Genomic DNA, 21,922 nt, shown 5'->3' with positions numbered 1-21,922 from the left:
AAAAATGTGTCCTTTTCATGCAAAAATCTAGGTCATTTTTGCAAAAATTTTGCCAAAAAATGCAAGCACATTGATCATTTTTGACTAGTGAATGAAAAAAAGAATTCCTCAAATGCTAACACATGGATCCAAATGCAAAAAATTGGCTCCAAAATGCATAAAAGTGGATAAAAAACCTAATTTTCTAGGCGTTTTTAGCAAAAACGTAATTCATGGAAGTCATGAAATGAAGCATTTTTGACATCTGAAGGAAAAAATGTGTTCTTCAATAACAAATATATAGATCAAAACCTCAAAACAACTTCTATTTGAGCCAAAACATGAGTTTTATCACTCCAAATCTGGGCGTTTTTCACCAAAACGTGGCTCAAAAATGCAAAAATATGAGTCATTTTTGTCTTGGATATGCAAAATCATGACCCCCAACTACATGTATATGCATTAAAACTCAAAAATGCCCCCCTTGTGATGGATTTCAAGCCATTATATGAGCAGATCTAAGCATTTTTTATGAAAAACGTGTTCTTGGAGTAGGAAAACATCAAGTTTTTTGCCCTTGAATCTTCAATTTTGGGTTCTATGATGGCCTATGCATGTATTGAAGGAAAATTGCACCTTTGAGAACAGATTGCATGTTTTAAAACCATGTAATAGAGTCTCCTTATTCAAATTGCACTTTTTGAGTGTATATGCATATTTTAAAAATATGTAATAGTCCAAGTGCAAAATCACACCTTTTGGGGTGCATTACATATTTCAAAAAAATGAAATAGAAGACCAAGTGCAAAATCTCAATTTTTGGGGTGCATTACAGATTTCATAATATGTTCTAAAATGACCTTTAGCGCAAAAGCACACCTTTTGGGGGTCATTGCATGTTTTGAAAACATTTAAATATGCATGTATCACTCTTGAAGAGTCATTGCATATTTTAAAACACATGTTTTATGTGTTTTCAAATTGTCTTTTTGTTCAAAATCATGATTTCTAGAGGCAATTACATATTTTGATGTAAATGTGCTTCTAGACATGCTATGCACAACTTAAGTGATTAATTAAGCACATGCCAATTTAATTTTTGAAGAAATATTACTTAAATGGGTCATAAATAATATTTACACTATATAGATAAATATATAATATGCAAATATCATTCAAAAGTAATATTTACTAAGATGTTTGAATTAAAATTCAAAAATTAAATCAAACTATATAGTTAATATAGTCACTTAAGTGAAAAAATTAAAAGCAACTCAACTTAAAAATATAACATAAAGTGCTCTATAGTTACTTTAAATGAAAAATTAAAATGATAAAGTAACTTAAAAACATAACATAGAGTGAATTTATGTTATATTTTTTAAAAAGTGAATGTAAACTTCAAAATATAACATGATATTTTAATTCGTGTAGTTGCACCTAGAAAGTCCACTTTTTGGGCACTAAAATGATCATATCTTTTGATTGCTAACTCCGATTAAGCCCTAAGATAGATCAAATCGAAGGGACAACCGAAAGTAGTGACTTCAAAAAAACCAAAAGACCAAAAGCCAACAAACACACTCAAAAACGAGAAAAGGGATGTTGAAAGCTTCAAAAATCAAGCATAGGTTCAACAAACAGAAAAACTAAAAAGACTTGACGAAAACCTTCAATAAAACGATTTATTATATCAATTGGTTGATCAATAGTAACCAATTAAATAATGAACTAAACTCAGAGAAATGTGTAACTAAGTTGAAAAAGTTTCATACTATTACCTACATTTTGTGGTGACAAAATGCAAGACAACACCACCTACTGCGAGTTTAGAGGGAGATTTCACTGTCCTTTTAGAGACTGCAAGTCCCTGTTGACCTTTTTCAAATACATCAATCAATGTTTCCAGGCACTTTACCTCTACAAGACTACTCAGTTCCGTGGTCACACTCTGTAGTTGCTCTTTCCCTAGAGCCAAGGTTTAGATCAGCATATCACCGACTTCTACTCACCCGTGTGCCCTACTAGAGGCACGAAACGAACACTCTGTGAGACCCCAAGACATATCAGATCCATGAGACCCCGTAGGGGATTCACTAGACAACGACACTCTACCTCCAGCAATACTCAGAGACGGCGTGGGATTAGTTGCACCAATACATAGCCTTCGGTTACGGATTTCTTTCAGCCAAGGAAGGACTTTAAGTCCTCCCCTCATTGTTCTCCTCTATTTCTTGTTTTGCTTTTCCCTAGCCATCGTTTGGTGATCATGTTGCTTGTAGTCTCCATATATGTAGCTTTCGGTCCCTTGGACCCTTTTAGAGGTCCCTTGTTGGACATTAGTAAACTTATCTTATCTTATAATGGTCTTATGCTTATGCTTTCACCCTTTCTGTAGTGTTGTAGCTTTGTCTTCCTCTTTTGCAATGATCATAAGAATTTTGCAAGGAATGATGTGCTTCTGTAAAATTATAAGTTATGGTATATTAATATAATGTTTTTGTAGCTAACCTTCTCTATACTCAATGAGATGTGCTAGGAATTACAAATAATGGTTGTTACGTTTAGTAGATCTATCTGAATACTAAAAATGTATATCTCAATATAGGATTTGCTTTCTATTTCATTTTTCTTCTTTGATTTGCAAGGATTGTGAAAGATGATTAATCACTTATTTCAAATTTCTATTTTTTGACTTAGGGTGGCACAATTTGAGACTTGGCTCATTTGCATGATAGATAGTCATTTATCCACCTCCCATTTAACTGTCAGTTCTTGCATGATGCATCTGTGGATTCCCTAGTTAATAAGTGGTTGTGCTCTTCACATAATGTTTTATGTCTTGTTAAATTGATCCATAAAAAATTATAAGGACTTGATCAATAACAGTGAGTCTAGATTAACTGATCTTTCCTTCTTGTGAAGCATGGCACATGACATTGTTTCCTTTTTTTGGTATCAGATGGAGCAAACCTATGGTATGTCATGTAAGGATTCACTGTTTAATGAAACCTTTATGACTTGTTTGTGTTTCAGTTTTTTAAAACTCAAAATACTGCAGCACAGTAAAGTTCTATCATTATTTTTCCATGTCTACCTCCCATTTAACTGTCAGTTCTTGCATGATGCATCTATGCATTCACTAGCTAATAAGTGATCATGCTCTTAATACTATGACTTGTTAAGTTGATACATACAAATTTATAATGACTTAATCAATACCTGTGAGTCTCGGTTAACTGATCTTTCCTTCTTGTGAAACATGGCACATGACATGTTTCCTTTTTTTTGGCTTCATATGAAGAAAACATATGGTATGTCATGTGAGAATTTTCTGTTTGATGATATCTTTGTTACTAGTTTGTATTTGACTTTATTAAAACGTCAAATACTACAGCACGGTAAAGTTCCATCGTTATTTTCCATGCCTCTTACACAATACTCATTTATAGATGAATAATTTAATATCCATAGATATTCAAGCATATCTTCCAATCACTTTTTCTTCTCTTGCTTGATTTTTGTATGTCTTAGTGGTTTGGAATAGAATCTGATTTGCAAATTTCAGATTATAAACTGTGCTCAATTGGTTTCAAAAGAAAATAGCTCAGACAGTAGCTCCAATGTTCGCTCAGCATTTAAAGATGCAAGACTAATGGATGCTATTCTTGTCTTCGATGACTTCCAGGTTCAAAGTGCTTCACTTTATTTTATCTAACATACTTTATGTACCAAAATTTTCTGTACCTCCTTCTACAAATCAGTATTGTGATACATTAAATTTGTTTCTACATCTTTTGCAGATATTAACCTCTGAAACTGGCTCTTCTAAAGGAAACGGCAACAGTATCTCAGAGTGGTCAAGTGGAATCATAGGTTCCCTTTTGCATGAGTTAGGGAGTTTTCCAAGCATGTGTATCCTTATTGCAAACATAAAACAGGTTTGATAAGAATTTAAGATTTAATTATTCTAATAGTCTTCTGTGGCGATTTCTAGCATTTCATGAATAGAGACATCAACATGAAATATGTGTTATTCTCTGACAATTTCCTGTGTTTCCGGCTTAGTTAGATCCTAGCCCAGGTTTGCAGATTTGGTTTGTGAATCTGAAAATCAAACACACACACACACGTTTCATCTTTTTTCAATCCAAATTGTCATTATTATATAGATCATTAAATCAAAATATTAAATTTTGAACATATTATATTAAATTAAAAAGTTAAAAAATATAATATAAAAACTATGTTAATTTTAAAAATATTAAAATCAACATGACTTTTTGATACTGGGAGAGAGAATGCATAATGGAAGCAGGCCTAGGGTAAGGAGGTCTCACTTTAACTTTAAAAACAATGCTTTTTACCTTGAGCTATTAGTTGAGCCATTGAAGGGTACAAGCTATTGCGTATAGTTGCAAATGAAATATTATAGTAACTTTACAAGCAAGCAAGCATGCATGGTGTTAGGCTCTCTCACTGATTCAAAACACAGCATGATGACTACTAATTGATTCATCTCCCACAATCAGTGGATTATTTCTTATCCATTAAATGCCTAAAACTTCTCTATCTTTTATTTTCCATAGTATGCTTATTGACCCAATGAATCCAAAAAAAACGTAAAAGCTTGGATTCAATCTCTAATATAGTATTTTCCCTAGCATGAAGGCGAGCTTGAGCTTGAAGATTTTATTCCTTCATAGTTGTATCACCTCAACCAATAATTTTGATGTAGTTGAGAAATGACAATCTTCAAACGCAAATACTGCCTAAAAGCATAACCACAGTATGAGTGACATGATTAAAACAAGTAAATTGTTGAGTCACAATTTATGAGACTAGTTTGGAAACTTAATTCCTTGTGGATACATTGGCGATCATACGCTCTTCATTTCAAATGCTGCTTTTTTATTTTAGTTTCCTTGTACATAACTGGCATTCATCTCAGATATAGGATGTATTCAAATCTAATTTGAAGATCGCGTCAATCCACTTCTATTTATTGTTGTATTGTTACTTTCAATTATATCCTTTTCGTTCTTCAAAAATAGCACTATCCCTTCCTTTCCATGGAATTAGTCATGCTCATCTGAAAAATTTACTATGATCTAATAATCTATCTAATCCAAATGATTACATCACCCTTGCCTTCCCATGCATTTCTTTATTTGCAAAGTCTATATTGAGGTAAAGACAGTTGTTTGATTTAATTAAAAGTCCATCCCTCTTTTCATTTGAGAACATAGCCTTGAGATATCTGCTAACGATGCATGGGATAAATAATTGAAATTGCAGTTTTGAAATATTAAAATCAGATTCTAATCATTGACTAAGGTGGTTCTTATCTCTCAATGAAATGTATTCTAATATCTTACCTGAAAATAAAAAATGTATAGAGCATTTGCTTTCTTTCTTTTTTGTTAAGTTCCTAATTTCAGTGGTTTATTATTTAACGAATTTTGTGGGAATTATATTAAACCCTTACTTGGTTGCAGATGTAATTTGATTATTTTCTGAGTTGTATCCTATAATATATTATTATTCTTTTTTACATGTATAACCATAAAATCGTCAATATGTATCTGTTTCTCAGTAATTTCTAACATGCATTGTACAGGGAAGCACAATTGTTAGGTTGGATCATGAATTATTGCGTAGATTGAAATTCGTTTTGGAATTCAAGATGCCAAATGCTATCATGAGGTCCCAAATGTGGAAGAAAATGATTCCTAAAGAGGTAATACTCTTGGTTATACCATGTACCTATTGGATAGATATGCTGATTATCTTTTCAATGCCTATGTAGGAGTTTGATGTGCACTAATTATTTCATATTCAATTGGGATTGCCCTTTGCTCAAACCTTCTATTGTATGTTGAAATTCATATTAAGGTAAAAATGTATAATATCGTTGCACCTTATTAAAAAAAATATTTGTAAAGGAAATGTAAGATTAGAATGTAGGTGAAACTCCAGATTTAGTATAGTGGCCAGAAATAATTACTTCAATTAGTGAAGACTTGAGAAACTGGTGATGCCATCTATAATAAAGAAGTTTCTCTTAGAGTAGTTTTTTGACAAATATAAGCATGCTTTATGAAGTTTCAAGAAACCAAAAATCATGAGTAGCATAAAATGCATAGAAGATCAGTTGAATGATATAAATAATACCTGCAATGGACATTCTATGTAGGTGCTTGTATCGTACTGCCTTTGATAAAGAAATATAAGTAGAATTGAGTTCAATATTTTTCTTATTAGTGACAAAGTAAATTGCTGTTTATTTATTTTAGGTAGGAATGTTTATCCTATTTTTATTCTTTTGCACGTTATAATGATAATGAACATTTCTCCATGCCACTGGAGATGGTATCATGTGAAATATGCGCTATAAGCTGAGTATGTAGCTTTTAACATGTGCAGTCAGTGTACTTTGAGATCAATAAATTATTAAATGGGACAATGACCTTTTGCACTATGAGTTTTATGATACAATTTGTATCATGTGTTGATGGGATAATTAGTGAATGATGATAAATTTATTTGATGCTAATGAAGTCAATGTGTAAGTTTTCATTCAAGTTGAGGACTTTTATGACATGGAAATGAAAAAATTACAAAAATGGAAAATTTTGTTGTGAGAGATTTCGATGCAATGTTAAAAAATTTAACTTAATTAAGATCGCTGACATACATATACTGTAATGGCCCCTTAATGAAATTGGATTTAATAATAGATAATAATTTAAATTTATAAAATTAAAATATAAATAAATAAATAACTAAATAATAAATTATAATATACAAGTTTAAGGAATGGCATGGGGGATTAAATGAAAAGTTGTGTTTCCCTCGAACATGGGATCTAAAAAGGAGAGAACTTCATTTGGAAGGTGGGGGAGAGGAAGGAAGAGAAAAGGGAAGTTGTGAATCAAGAGAAACGAAAGAAGTGAGAAGAACTAAGGAAGTGAACCCTTCCAAAGGCAAAAGAAAATCAAGGGTTGTGACTCTTTCAAACAGTTGCGATTAAGACTTTTTCAAATGCTAGAAAAGATGAAGGCTTGTGACACTTTGAAGGGTTATATTGGTTAAAGGTTGTGACCATTATGAAGATGTGTGACTCTCCCTCACATTGGAGGGTATCAAGGGGAGAAGATTTTATTCGAGGAGAATATCTTAAGGAGAATGATCTGGGAATTAATATATTATTGTCAAAGGGAATAATGAGAAGTGGTGACTCAATCCTTATGATAGGTGGTGACACTTCTACCAATACAAGATAAAGGATGATTCATGACATTATGTTGTGAATGGAAGGATAAATAATCAAATACTCAATCAGCAACCAAAACTCATTAAAGAGAAGATCGGAGTATAAAGCATGAGCGGATAATCCAACCAATGAAATATAATTGGCGGTCAATTGCTTAAGTGAATTTAATTATCAGGAAATATTAGAATCGGATACACACAAGAAACAATCAGACCGCATAGCAAAAAGGAATTGTTCTAACAGTAGTGTGAAACAATCAAAGAGAAAATCAATACTAGTTCCAACATTCAAATTACAACAAAATTCTAAACATCTCAGACCCAATCATCACACTCATACTCAATGGTTTATCTATTATGTTAACATCCTCATCCATTGTGTTTATTCAAGGAATGTCCAGTTGTTTGTAACCCATCTTGAAGTTGGGTCTGAGGTATAAGAAAAAGGGGTTTGAGAGGGCTATGTAAGTAGGTCGTACTAGAGTTGACCACAATGGCTCCTAGGACCAAAGGGCCCAAATTTAGGAGACTTGAGGAACCCATGTATGATCTCTGCCCAACAAGATGGTATGTGTAATCTAGGAGATGAGACAGGATGGGGAAAGTAGGTACAATCCACCAAGAGGACTATAGTAGACATCCCTCTTGGACTTGGTGTAGAAATGACTTTGGGTAGACCCACTATATCTCTTCCTCCAAACCCTAGTATGTTTGTGTAGCAGTATTTATAATTGATAAATATGAGGTGGTTTGCCTAACTCTAGTTGAATTCATAGGTATATGTGTCAATTTGTATATATTGTTTATAAATGTTCGGTTCAAGTCTTGGGACACATTATTACAAAGAGTTAATTGGTAAGATGCAACCCTGACCCAAATTTGTTTCAATCTTAGGGAAACTTCTAAGGAAATTTAGGAAGGGACGTTAAAATTGGTATTAGGCCATAATCTTGCCAGCCTATAGGACAAGACTACTTTAATTACCATCTAAATAGAGTTAACTATTCAACCCTTTTTCTTAAGTTGGCAAAGAACATAATCGAGTAGACCAACAATGGATTTCTAGAAATCATTAGATTGTAATTAGCTCTTTGCTGAATAATAAAATAAGTGGACAGTTGTTTCTCTAGTGGATGTAGTCCATATTGGGTGAACCATGTTAAATCTTTGTGTTATTGTATTTTTGTCTTTCTTATTTCTGCATTATCTTGATATTGTTTATTGCTCATATCTATTTAAACCAAAGTAACGTGAATCGGAATCGGATCGAAATCGGCAAGGCTGAATCGAATTGTGAATCTGCAATGAATTGGCGATGAATCGGCAAATTTGAAAAAACCCTTTAAATTTAAAGATTTTAACAATTTAAAACTTATTTCATGCACCCTTTATTGAATATAACTTAAACACACTATAACATCATCAAATAGAAGTTAAAACTTAACATACATAAACATGGAACATAAAATCCATCACATACGTAACTATGTTATCTAAAATGTTAAATTGTAGGCTAGCTGAAGTAAATAGAAATCAAATGATCATAATGATTTAAATCATAGAATGTATGTAAGATGATCCATAAAACATCAAATCATAAATGTATGTAAGAATCTAAGATGAAGATCCATGAAAGTTTGAAGCATATGTCTATCAATGATTCAGTATCAATATCTGTAAACAAAATATAAACTTAGGCTCATAGTCATCATCATCCTCAACACCGTCCTCAAGCTCGGTTGCAGCCTCAGCCTCAACCTCTAAGTATCCAGTCTGCCTAGTAGCAAGGCATCTAATGTAGGTCCTAGAGGACTACGGAGCCATATCTCCCGCATGTAAGATGGGCTCATGAACGTCGCTAGGGCCTGTGTCTGTGCGTGCACGTGTGCGTCTACCAATGCCTGAAGAACGTGCTCTAGCTGCCTCAACCTCTATATCCACCTGGTCAATCCACGCACGGTCTTCCTCAGTGAAGACTGGATCCACAACCTCTGTGAGCCACTCTGATTCTGGATCAATCTCCTCCAAAATGATAGGAGAGGAGTCAGTGCCCAAAATCTATTTGATCCTAAGACGGAGGTTGTAATGAACAAAGACAAGATCATTCAACCTCTGCACTGTCAAGCTGTTTCTCCTCTTCGAGTGGATGTGCTCGAATATGGACCAATTGCGCTCACATCCAGAAGCGTTGCTTGGCTGACTCAAAATACGGATGGTAATTTTTTGAAGTTTTGGGGTTGTGGCCCCAAACATTTGCCACCATCTATTTGAAATAAGGGAAAATAAAAACAATTAGTCTCATTTACAAATTACAAATTACAAGTTAACTCTAAAATTACATAATCAACTTTAACTTTAGAAACTAGATTCATGAATATTGAATATATTATTTAATTTTTACTTGGCTTTATTATTTCCCGAGCATCTATGGCCATCCTGCTAGAGAAAAGTGGTCCTTCTTTATTATTGAACTTATCAAGCTCAATAATTGCAGTACTGCTATCCTCATCAGTACTCAACCTCTGGATCACTGTAGATAATCCGGTGAGAACCTCCTCATCCGCCTTGAAGTCAGGATGGAAACGAAATGCTGGATTCAAAAAGTAAGTTGCTGCACGGATGGGTCTGTGGAGCTGATTCTGCCATCTCCTATCAGTGATGTCCCAAATAGGGGCATACTTCTCCTGCACTCCTGCATACTGGGCTCTAATGGCCTCCTTGGCCCTATCCATGCCCTCATATATGTAGCCCATAGAGGGCTTCTCCCCATCAGCAGTTCGTAGGAGAGATACAAGGGGCTCAATGGCCTACATATAAAGTAAAACAAAAATTTGAGTCAAAACTTAAATATAGAATAATTCAATAATATAACTTAAGGTAAAACTAAATCATTAAACAATTAGCATAGTAAACTGTAAAATATTAAATGTTAAATTGCAATAAATTTACCTTAAGGATTTCTCTAGCAGGTTTCCAAAAACCATCATCATCAAATATGCAATCCACCACATCTATCCTTGCAGTGGTCGTAGCATAGGAAGATGAAATCCACTCTCGCCCAACAAACATGCTCCTCAAATCATCCCTTGATGTCAACAAGGACTGCAAGGTGATGAAATTCGAAGCAAACCTCGTGATCCCTGGACGAGCTAACTCTTTGTCTCCTGTGTACTTCCTCATTGTGCTAAGGACAAATGAATGATTATAAATAAACTTGCATATGTTTTTTGCCCTTTCCACACATGACTTGACCCAGTCAAGTTTGCCAATTTCCTCCAACATGAGGTCAATGCAGTGTGCCGCACAAGGGGACCAAAATATGGTGAGGTGCCTCTCCATCAAAAGTTTACCTACAACAATTTTAAGTTAATTAGAAATTCAAATTTCAAACATGTTAGAACTTAGGAAACTTAGAAATTCTAAGTTAGAATTAGAAAAAGTTCAAAATTCAAATAAATTTATTTTCAAAACTTGAAAAGTTAAAAGTTTACCTGCAGCAACATAACTTGCTGCATTATCCATCACCATTGCACCACATGTTGTTCCCCCACCTCTGCTATAACTTCCTCAATAACCTCACATAAGTATGTGGCGTTTTTTACATGAGCAAAAGCATCAATGGATTTGAGGAACATGGTATATCCTACAAGTAACAAAACAACGAATTATAATTACTATTAGCAATCAACAAATCAAAATTTGAAATAGTCAATCACAATTCAAAATTATGTATGTAGGAAAGTAGAATAATCAATCACCTCCACAAGATACAAGAAAATTGAGGAGTGTTCTTCCCCTCCTATCTGTCCAACCATCAATCATGACGGTGCAACCCTTTTCAATCCACTCCTTTCGGTTGTCCTCAAGCTGATGCCTCATATCCTCAACCATTTCATCCAGGAGGTATCCACTCAACTCAGCCTCAGTTGGGGCTTTAAACCCCGGACCACAAATGGCAACTGCATCTATCATGTTCTACCAAGAAAGAGCCCTGTCACAAATAGATAATGATATTGATTAAAAATTTAGATGTCAAAAACTCAAATCATAAAACAAGTAGATATAATTAAAGTTTTACTTTTACTTTTAACTTTAACTTTAAAGATAACAAGGAAAAAAGAATCAATTACCTGGCTGCAATAAATGGAATGTCGCAAAAGTACCAAAATTTGCAAATCTCTTTTCTGGCAGCATCATGAATCTCCTTGTTCAAACCCATGCCCTCAAGCGTGGGTTGGGAATCAAGAGTAGTGCGGGGCACAAAGTAACTATCCATTCTATTTTTTCGCACTCTAGGCCGCAATAGGTTGGTGTTGGACTCTGTCTCAGTATAAGACCGACTACCACTAACACTCGCATGAGCACTAGCACTAGGATGAAAAGGAGGCCTGGAAGAACCCTCTCCAACACAACCTATGGATACGGAAGCTGATGGAGATGCAGATGTAGATGCAGTTGCAGATGTGGGAGCACGGGAGCCAATACCTCTTAACCCTTCAAGTTGCATTTTCCTATTCAACTTGTCTTGTTCAATTTTTTCTAATGCCACTAAACAAGTGCGTTTTGTCTCAGTAGTTTGATGAGTGCAAACTGTGACATCATGGTCAGGTATGCCAGCAATGTGGTATTTCAATCTATAGATACCTCCCGAATTTATTTTTTCTTTGCAAAATATACATTTTGTTTGATATTTGGTTCCCCAAGGAAACTCTTCATTATATTTCCAGCATTCATCTTTTTTACCCATTGTGGAAATTGGAAAATGAAAGCAAAGGACTGCTGCAATAAAAAAATTCATGTAAAATATCAAAGTTTGCAACTAATGAACAAAAACTACAAAACAACAAACCCTAGTTTGCAATTTAGTAGAAATAAAAAACATTAAAGATTTGCAAATGAACACTAAAAATATTTAACAAAAAATGCATAATACACTAACATGCAAAAAAAATACCAGCACTTACCTCTTGCAAATGAGTTGAGTGTTGATATTGACTCCTTAATGCTCCCAATGCAATTTATGGCCTCCCCAGATGGACTTCTGATCTCTTTGGTGCTCTTCTTGTCGGTTGGAAACTTATGGATTTTCTTTTCTCTTTTTCTCTCTCACTCTTCCTCTCTTCTACTCATGCTAAGCAAATAGAAGGCTCTTTAGGGTTATAACAAAGAGAAAAGACAAATTAGAAAGCAAATAAAAAATGTTTTTTTTTAAAAAGTCCAACTTTTTATACTTGTTGCCGCGGCCGATTTTTGGAGATACCTGATGGTGACTTTGGCGATTTTTGCCATGAATCGCCAATTTTGGCAATTCAGGCGATTCACAAGAAAAAATTGCCGCTAGCGATTTTCGATCCCAAAAAAATCGGGTCATGAATCTTATCGCCAAATCTGCGATTTCAAGGCGATTTTTGGAACTATGATTTAAACCCTAACTACTAGTATCAAAGCAGTTTATATTTCAATGATTTGGCAGGAAATCTAAAATTTGAATGGGATCAATGGTAGAGGAAGGCAAGCTTAAGGTTGATAAGTTCAATGATGCAAACTGAAGATTATGTATATTAGAAGGGTCTTTTCTTACCATTGGGTAGAAAATCAAAGAAGTCGACGACTATGACAAATGAAAATGGGAAATTCTCCATAGGAGGGCACTAGAAACAATATGGTTGTGCCTAACAACATCAGTCTCTTTCTGATGCAAGAGCATCCTGGGTGTAAGAGCAACCTTGCATCACCCAAAAATATTTTTGTTTGTATCTTTTGAATAAGGGATGTTTGTGATGTCCCCTATATCTTATCGATGGATTTTGGGACTGATTTCTTCAGAACTTAGTTATAAGGGACTATAATTCAAGTGGAAAATTGTATTATGTAATTGAATGTTTTATAAATATAAAAATGGATCTGACTATATATATAATATCTAGCCACTTTGATGCTAAATATTGGAACTAATATAGTTTATTTGAAATTGATGACCTCTGATTTAAGATATCAGTGATAACACAATTGTTGGTATTTTTTGTATTTGATTCTCTTTAACTCTTGATTTGATGCTTATTGATAATCTGGTTCAATAATTATTTGCTTGTATCTACCCTAGAAGAGCTAGTATTATTTTCTTTGCCTATCTGCTCTTAATCACTTATAGTTGTTTTCACACTATTGTCTATATTGATGAAGATGTTATTCTGAATCACTATCTCTGACGTGAATGCTTGCCATAGTTCGTGCCAACTAGGTGGTTGCTCTCTTATGTAGACCTAAATCTGATCTGTAAGTAATCCCCCGTTCAATATGGACTTTGTTATTTGTCTTTCGAGAATGATCTTCCTGATAACATATGTTGACGCTGAGTATTGGAAGTCTATTGGGAATTCTAAGCATTGATGGTAGTAGTATTTGGAAAATATATTTGTTATGGTTCGATCACTTGCTTCTGCGAATAATAACCTTTAGATATAATCCACTTGTATATGTGTTGATGCCGTGTAGGTATGGTCTTTGTCCGCCTTAGTCAGGGAAGGTAATTCGTATTCTCTCCAATCTTCTCCCTTGTGCCACTGTCTGTCCTTGTTGTCAGGGTTGGGTGTTTATTTTCTTTCTTACTGTCCCTTCTATATTTATCATTGTCTGTCGTCTTAAGGAAGTTTGTTAAGTATATAATGTTTCAAACTTGTTTGTTTCTTACTCTCTGTTCTATGCTATCGTTTTTGATTCAATGTTTCTTATTCTTACTCCTCTGTTGGATTGCTGCAGGTAAGTATGTATACATCTGTTGCTACACGAGTTAGTCGTTTCTCTAATGGTCTCCTTATTTATTGCTCGTTCCATCTGCGTGGATATGAAGTGTTGGGTGTGCCAGTCGGGTGTGTATTAGAATTTGACTATCATATCTCCTCTGCTTTCTAGTGCATGAGATTTTCTAATGCTATAGCCCCCCTTGCAATTGGTAGATGAAACTCTAATCTGTATTTATTGATGAGTTGGCTTCTATATTTATCAGAATGCTTCCCCCTCCTTGTCTTCTTCCCAGTCTTCCCTTGTCTATATATAACATGGAGATGGAATGGTCATGACTCTTCTTAGAGTTGCAATGGTTATTATAATGTTTATTATTAGTTATCCTAATATGTAATTATATGAAAATATAATGATGTTGTAACACATAAATATTTATTTATTTATGATTTCTTGATTATTGATTAATATTAGCATCGCTATTCAATTATATATTGTCTTTATTGATAATACTATTTAATTATAATATATTATTCTATTGTAATCATAATTCAAAGATAATTATGCAATAGACATTATATAAGATAACTTAGTTTAATATTATCGATTTATTTATTAAATAACAATTTGGATACTCTATTCTTATAAGATACTATTAGTATTTATTTAACTTCATCAATATAATTATTATTTTAATTAATTTATTTATTTATTCCTTACATTAACTCTATTATTATAATTGATCTTGGAAATGTGAACATTATAGTCCACCCTTCCCAAAATTGCTTGTCCTCAAGCAATTGAATACTATCTCCTTATGATTTGGTCGACAATCCTGCAACAACAATTTTAATTGGGGATTAGATAGTTGAAGATATAAATTTAAATATCACAAGATTAGATTTTAAATTACTAAGATCAATTTTAAAGAGGAACTTATCTTTATATGCTATGTACTTCCCTATCCTTCTTTTGCCTTTCTTTGACCCATGACAAGTCTTGATTAGTACTCCTCATAAGTATTGGTAGAAACTTTATCTCTTCCAAATCCTTATGGATACCCACTTTTTCTATGCATTTGTAAACCTTAGGAGAGACTTTATCCCATCCTAGGCCTCTATGGCTATCCCTTTGGGATTTATCCGTTGTTATAAACCTTAGGGAAGAATTTATCTCACCTTAAGGCCTCTATGAGTATCCTTTTGGGAAGTACTCATCTCTGTGATCCTTAGGAGAGACTTTATCTCATCCCAGGTCACTAGGGATCTCTGTTTAGGATTATCCCTCTCTATTTAATCCTTAAGAGAGACTTTAGCTCATCCTAAGGCCTCTATGGGTATCCGTTTAGGATTACCCATCTCTATAATCCTTGGGAGAGACTTTATCTCTCCTTAAGGCCTCTATGGATATCCCTTTAGGATTATCCCTCTTTGTAATCCTTAGGAGAGACTTTATCTCATCTTAAGGCCTCTGTGGATATCCCTTTAGAAGTATCCAAGCGATATCCATCCTATAATTGTTGGGAGAGATTTTATCTCTTCCCAGGTCTCATAGTGACTTAGTGTCATACAATTCTCTTGAAGTCTTTTTTCTACTTTCATGCCATAAAATTGTTATTACCATTCACGCATTTTGGTGTGTCCTTTTTTAGACTATGGTGCTCTCATACATGGTTCATCAACGTCTTCCAAGGTGTTATTCTTTATATGTTTGTTGTTATCCTCTTTATGCTTCTCCTTAGCACCATCTTCCCTTACATTTGCAAATATAATATATGCTTTTGTAATAATCATTAATTTGAAATAATAAGCTTATGTTTTTCCATAGCTATCTTACATCTTTACATCTCTCGTCATATCTTGTTCTTATAAATATTTGGTTTATCATTTTCTTCATCATAGATTTGCATTCACTATTTTTCCACAGGATTATGCCTCGATACCACTGTGATGTCCGCTATATCTTCTCTATGGATTTTGGGACTGATTTCTTCAGAACTCAGTTATAAGGGACTATAATTCAAGTGGAAAATGATATAATGTAATTGAATGTTTTTTAAATATAAAAATGGATCTGACTATATATATAATATCCAGCCACTTTGACGCTAAATATTGGAACTGATATAGTTTATTTGAAATTGATGACCTCTAATTTAAGATATCAGTGATAAACACAATTGTTGGTATTTTTTGTATTTGATTCTCTTTAACTCTAGATTTGATGCTTATTGACAGTCTGGTTCAATAATTATTTGCTTGTATCTAACTTAGAAGAGCTAGTATTATTTTCTTTGCCTATCTCCTCTTAATCACTTATAGCTGTCTTCACACTAGCGTCTATATTGATGAAGATGTTATTCTAAATCACTATCTTTGACATGAATGCTTGCCACAGTTTGTGCCAACTAGGCGGTTGCTCTCTTATGCAGACCTAAATCTGATCCGTAAGTAATCCCCCGTTCAATATGGACTTTGTTATATGTCTTTCCAGAATGATCTTCTTGATAACATATGTTGACGTTGAGTATTGGAAGTCTATTAGGAATTATGAGCATTAACAATAGTAGTATTTGCAAAATATATTTTTTATGGTTTGATCACTTGCTTCTGCGAATAATAACCTTCAGATATAATGCGCTTGTATATGTATTGATGCCGTGTAGGTATGGTCTTTGTCCGCCTTAGTCAGGGAAGTTAATTCGTATTCTCTCCAATCTTCTCCCTTGTGCTACTGTCTATCCACGTTGTTAGGGTTGGGTGTTTATTTTCTGTCTTACCATCCCTTCTATATTTATCATTGTCTACCATCTTAAGGAAGTTTGTTAAGTATATAATGTTTCAAACTTGTTCCTATCTTACTCTCTGTTCTATGCCATCGTTTTTGATTCAGTGTTTCTTATTCTTACTCCTTTGTTGGATTTTTGCAAGTAAGTATGTATACCTTTGCCGCTACATGAGTTAGTGGTTTCTCTAATGGTCTCCTTATTTGTTTCTAGTTCCATCTACATGGATATGAAGTGTTGGGTGTGCTAGTCGGGTGTATATTAGAATCCGACTATCTTCTCTCCTCTACTTTCTAGTGCATGAGATTTTCTAATGCTATAGCCCCCCTTGCAATTGGTAGACGAAACTCTAATCTGTATTTATTGATGAGTTGGCTTCTATATTTATCAGAATGCTTCCCCCTCCCGGTCTTCTTTCCAATCTTCCCCTATCTATATATAACATGGAGAAGGAATGGTCGTGACTCTTCTTAGAGTCGCAATGGTTGTTATAATGTTTATTATTAGTTATCATCATATGTAATTATATGAAAATATAATGATGTTGTAACATATAAATATTTATTTATTTGTGATTTCTTGATTATTGATTAATATTAGCATCTCTATTCAATTATATATTTTCTTTATTGATAATACTATTTAATTATAATATATTATTCTATTGTAATAATAATTCAAAGATAATTATATAATAGACATCATATAAGATAACTTAGTTTAATATTATCAATTTATTTATTAAATAACAATTATGAGACTCTATTCTTATAAGATATTATTAGTATTTATTTAACTTCATCAATATAATTATTATTTTAATTTATTTATTTATTCCTTATATTAGCTCTATTATTAAAATTGATGTTGGAAATGGGGACATTACATTGTTGCAATCCAGAGTTGCTATTTGTGGAAACTTATTATTTTTAGTAAGTTGGTCATACACGTTTGAAATGTTCTAATTTCACAAGGGGAGGTTCATCTGAGATATATCATCCTACCAGTTGAGTTACTTTTCCATATCATATGTATTGGTGAAGTTATTGAGGATTTTTGATATAAATTTTTGGTATAATAACTTTGAGCTCAATTTTGAAGGCCTTAGAGGCTTCAAAACAAGGTCAAACCATGGCTGATGGATGCTTGCACTCTCACGCACTATAGATCAGAAATTGTCAATTTTGAAAAGTGGTTATAATAGCCAATTAGAGCTTTGATTACAAAGTTATGGCCTCCAGAAGTTGGGCTACTTGAAATTATAATTTGAAATTGTTTTGAGTCGACTCAATGTAATAAATATGAATAATAAAGGAACGTTAAGGTTGGTCGGTTCAAGGGTTAGGCTAAAGTCTAGAACCTTCCTAGGCGGTGGAAAATTGCCTATATAAGGAAGACACGTAGGGTTGTCTAGGACAGTTCTGGGTGGTTGTTCGTAGCGCTGTCTTATAGAATATTCTAAGGAAATGCCCATGTGGCTTTACATATTGTATTTCTAAATTTTTAATTTCATACTTATGGAAATAATAAGAAGCCCACTTTTTATTCTTACAAATTGCTCTTGTTTCATTATTTCTATTATGTGTTTGTCGTATTAAGTTTTAACAAGAGCACCCTTTGTCAAGTGGTGTCAAAGGAGTTCTTGAGTGTGTAGACAGATCGTTGACTATGAGGCAATTTGCACCACGACCATGATTTAGAGTTTCAACAATAAGCGCAAAAATGCCTCCACAAAGGGAACGTAGTGAAAGAGCAGGAGGTGTTACAATAGAGGTTAGAGCCCACTGGAGACAAGTGCAAGCATTGCAAGAAGAGATTCGTAGAGGGATGAATCTTGCACTAAGAGATGAAGGTGAGGATGAACTTGAGGAAGAAAGAAATGTTTATTAGGAAGAAAGCGATGTTATGAACCAAGAGGAAGAAAGGATTTTCAAGGCCATTTCCAAGATTGGGAAAAGACCTAAGATTGAGGGACCCACATTTTCGGAAAATCTTAACCCGAAGGAATTGATCGACTTGATCAAAGAATTTGAAGAATATATAGAGTATGAAGATATAAACGATCCTGGTAGGGTCAAGTTTGCAAGGGCCAAATTAAAGGGTTGTGTGAAAATCTAGTGGCAAGAGATTCAATTGGATCGGAATAGAAAAGGAAAGGAGAAAATAACAAGATGGGATCAAATGGTGGATAAATTGAAGTGACAATTCTATCTTGTTAATTATGAGTTTCATCTACTAAAGAAAATGCAAGGGTTAAGGCAAGTGGGAAGATCTGTTTAGGAGTATGTAGAAGAGTTCTATCGAATCCTCATCAAAACTGACCATGTAGAAGCTAACAAGGAGAAAGTTTCCCATTACCTTAATGGGTTGAGGCAAAGTATTCAAGAGGAGTTTAGTCCAGTTAGAATGACCAGTATTGAAGAGGCATACCAGTTTTCCCTAAGAGTAGAGGAAAAGATGAACAAGAATTTGAGAGCAAGAAAAACAAAAGAGGTTGTGGTGGAGGATCCAACGAACTATCTAATGGAGAACAAAATGAAGATAAAAAAAAGAAGGACGAAGCCAGTAGCAGTTAGAATCAAAGGGGAAATAATTTTTAATCATTTCCATGATCACAATAATAGAGATTAGAGAGGAAGAGGATGAGGAAATGGACCTGGACGAGGAGACATTTGTGTAACGTGTTTTATTACAAAGAAGGTCATTGAGCATATGAATGTCCAAAACGCCAAGGAAGGACAGATAAAAGAGTTAAAGGCAAGGAAAGAGTTTCCCATGTGGATAAAGATGCCAAATCATCACATTCTGAAAATGCTAAAAGAGGAAAAGTCCTAGTTAACAGAAGAGTCTTTCTGAGTGGTGAGAATGAACCTAAGCGAAGGAGGAGTTTGTTTCACACTAGGTGAAAATGTGAGGATAAGTGTTGTGATGTGATTATTGATAGTAGAAGCACTAACAATTTGGTGACAAAGGAGATGGTCACAAAATTAAAGCTGAAGACACAGAAACACCCACGTCCATACCCGATTGCTTGGGTGTAAGATGACGCAAAGTCATGGTCAACGAACAATGCCTAGTAAAGTTCAAGTTGGGAGCTACCATGATGAGGTACTATGTGATATCATACCCATGGATGCATGGTATATGTTGTTGGATAGGCCATGGCAGTTTGACAAGCGTGTTGTACATGATGGTCGTGCGAATACCTATTCTTTGACAAAGGATAGAGTGAGACATAATCTAAAGTCATTGAAGGACATAGAAGACAAGGTATGTAGTAATGTCAGTGTATGTTTTGTTGATGGAAGCAAGCTCCTAGAAAGTGTTGGTTCCCAAAACCGTAGATTGGAAATCCAAGAGCCTGCCACATCTCCAATAGGATTCCACAATTAGTTCTGGCCAACGAACAAGAATCACCTTGATTCCCCTACACTTGAGGCTCCGCTACACCTAAGCAGGTAGACCTTCTCCTCGAACCTGATCACTTGGTTCAGAGCTTTTCTAAAGCGAATTTAAGCTTTGGAGTTCTCCAGCTAGCAAATTCCTTGAACTCAAGTAAAATGAAACTGAATGCTGAGTGTTTGAATTGAATGAAGTGTACAAGGTTTTCAAAAAGGATTTGATGCTTGTAAGAAGGAAGTTATAGATTTTTTGACTTCAATAATAAAAAGACCAGTGCCTTTGCTCATTTAGGCAATAGAGTCAACTTTAATGAAGATTTTCATGTACAACTTTATAATGTTCTATGCAGTTATACTATCAACAATTAAATAATCAAGATGTGACAAACCAAATATATATGCAATCTTAAATTAGTCCAGATTGAACTTTAACTCGTCTAATAGGGAGACCAACTAGACACAAATACAAAAACAATTTTATATTTCACAATATCTGTGATGATCGAGTTTAAGATGCTAAATGACTGTGTCCACTTATCTGACATTCAAATTGTACACAAAATTCCAAAAAATAACCACAAAGGACGAATCATTTGTAGTTTAAATCCCCATGCCATTTAAAAATAAACAAACGACATTTTATTTTATTGTTAAAATAAAATAAATGAATTCATATTACAAAGTCATGTTGAGACTCCTTATTCCTCTGTACAAATGAATATGAAATACTTCTTCTTAAGAATATGTTAATGTCAAATGTGTCTTGTCCTGTTGTAATGGATAGATTTGTATATTTATATCTTTGGAAGCAAAAATAACGTGTCCTTTCATTTACGAAAGGATATGACTCTTCATCTAGATAATATATCCTATATTTTAATCCCTTTTCTTATGGCATTTTTAATTATATAGTGCTTTTTTATTATAAAACACATATCGAGCTTGTTTATGAAAAATGTCACTTCACCATATTGTATCGATCTTATTATTATTATTTCCACGGTGTCAAACTAATTAATCCTTTCCCGTTGACTGCATTTGCTGCATGTATTATTCATTGTATGATTGAGTATGATCCCTACTCATGAATCATTGTTATTCCTATTGTGACGTTTGCTAATAAACATACTTGTCTGATGATTTGGACATTCCAATGGTCTACAAACAATACCATAACCATCTGAATGAATAGTGTCCATTGATTTTCGTTCTCGAGCTCTCATGGACTTCTTTCTTGGTGTTTTTGAACGTATAAACTTTTTTCTTTTCTTCTATATGTGCATTTGTCTGCTAGGAAGTGAATCGAAAGGCTGAGCAATGAGAAAGAGTCACAGTAGAACTGGAATTGTGAATTTGGTGAAAACATATGTTTGGTCTTTATTTGTGATGAGTGGAGTCCATTACTAACGTGGGATCTCAAAACCGGTTCACAATTAAAAAATTTCAGGCTCTATATGCATGAAAGGCTTCATCATTTATTCTATCATAAACCACTAGACATCCTCCCATAAATCTCCAAACATCTATGCATATGGGTCTTCCATCTCTTTTTTATTGTCGAGGATTAACTCAGTGTTATTCACCATCGCATTTTACCAAATCTGCCTTCACCTACAATGTGAATTATTATTCACAGCTTATTTGCAATGGGGGGAGTTTTTTTATGTTGGTGCTTAGGCATATTGAAACCGTCTCATAGTAGTTATCGAATCTACAAACTGAAGCCATCATCTTTGATATT

General features: G+C 34.0%; 1 protein-coding gene across 4 annotated transcripts in view; it reads left to right on the top strand.

Moving 5' to 3' along the window:
* The window catches only part of LOC149566500 (uncharacterized), a 374,068-nt gene that overhangs the window by 287,893 nt on the left and 64,253 nt on the right, over nt 1–21,922 (top strand). For all 4 annotated transcript variants that reach the window (XM_089819822.1, XM_089819820.1, XM_089819821.1 and 1 more), the window contains exons 18-20: nt 3,548–3,667; nt 3,783–3,920; nt 5,600–5,719. In XM_089819822.1, the coding sequence (XP_089675948.1) occupies nt 3,548–3,667; nt 3,783–3,920; nt 5,600–5,719 (378 nt within the window). The remainder of the gene's footprint in view (nt 1–3,547; nt 3,668–3,782; nt 3,921–5,599; nt 5,720–21,922) is intronic.

The sequence above is a fragment of the Cupressus sempervirens genome, chromosome 3, assembly GCF_028749045.1.
Source record: "Cupressus sempervirens isolate cs-2001-9-10 chromosome 3, ASM2874904v1, whole genome shotgun sequence".
Taxonomy (NCBI): Eukaryota; Viridiplantae; Streptophyta; class Pinopsida; order Cupressales; family Cupressaceae; genus Cupressus; species Cupressus sempervirens.
The sequence above is the reverse complement of the archived record's forward strand: the minus strand, read 5'-3'. Positions and strand labels throughout refer to the sequence as shown.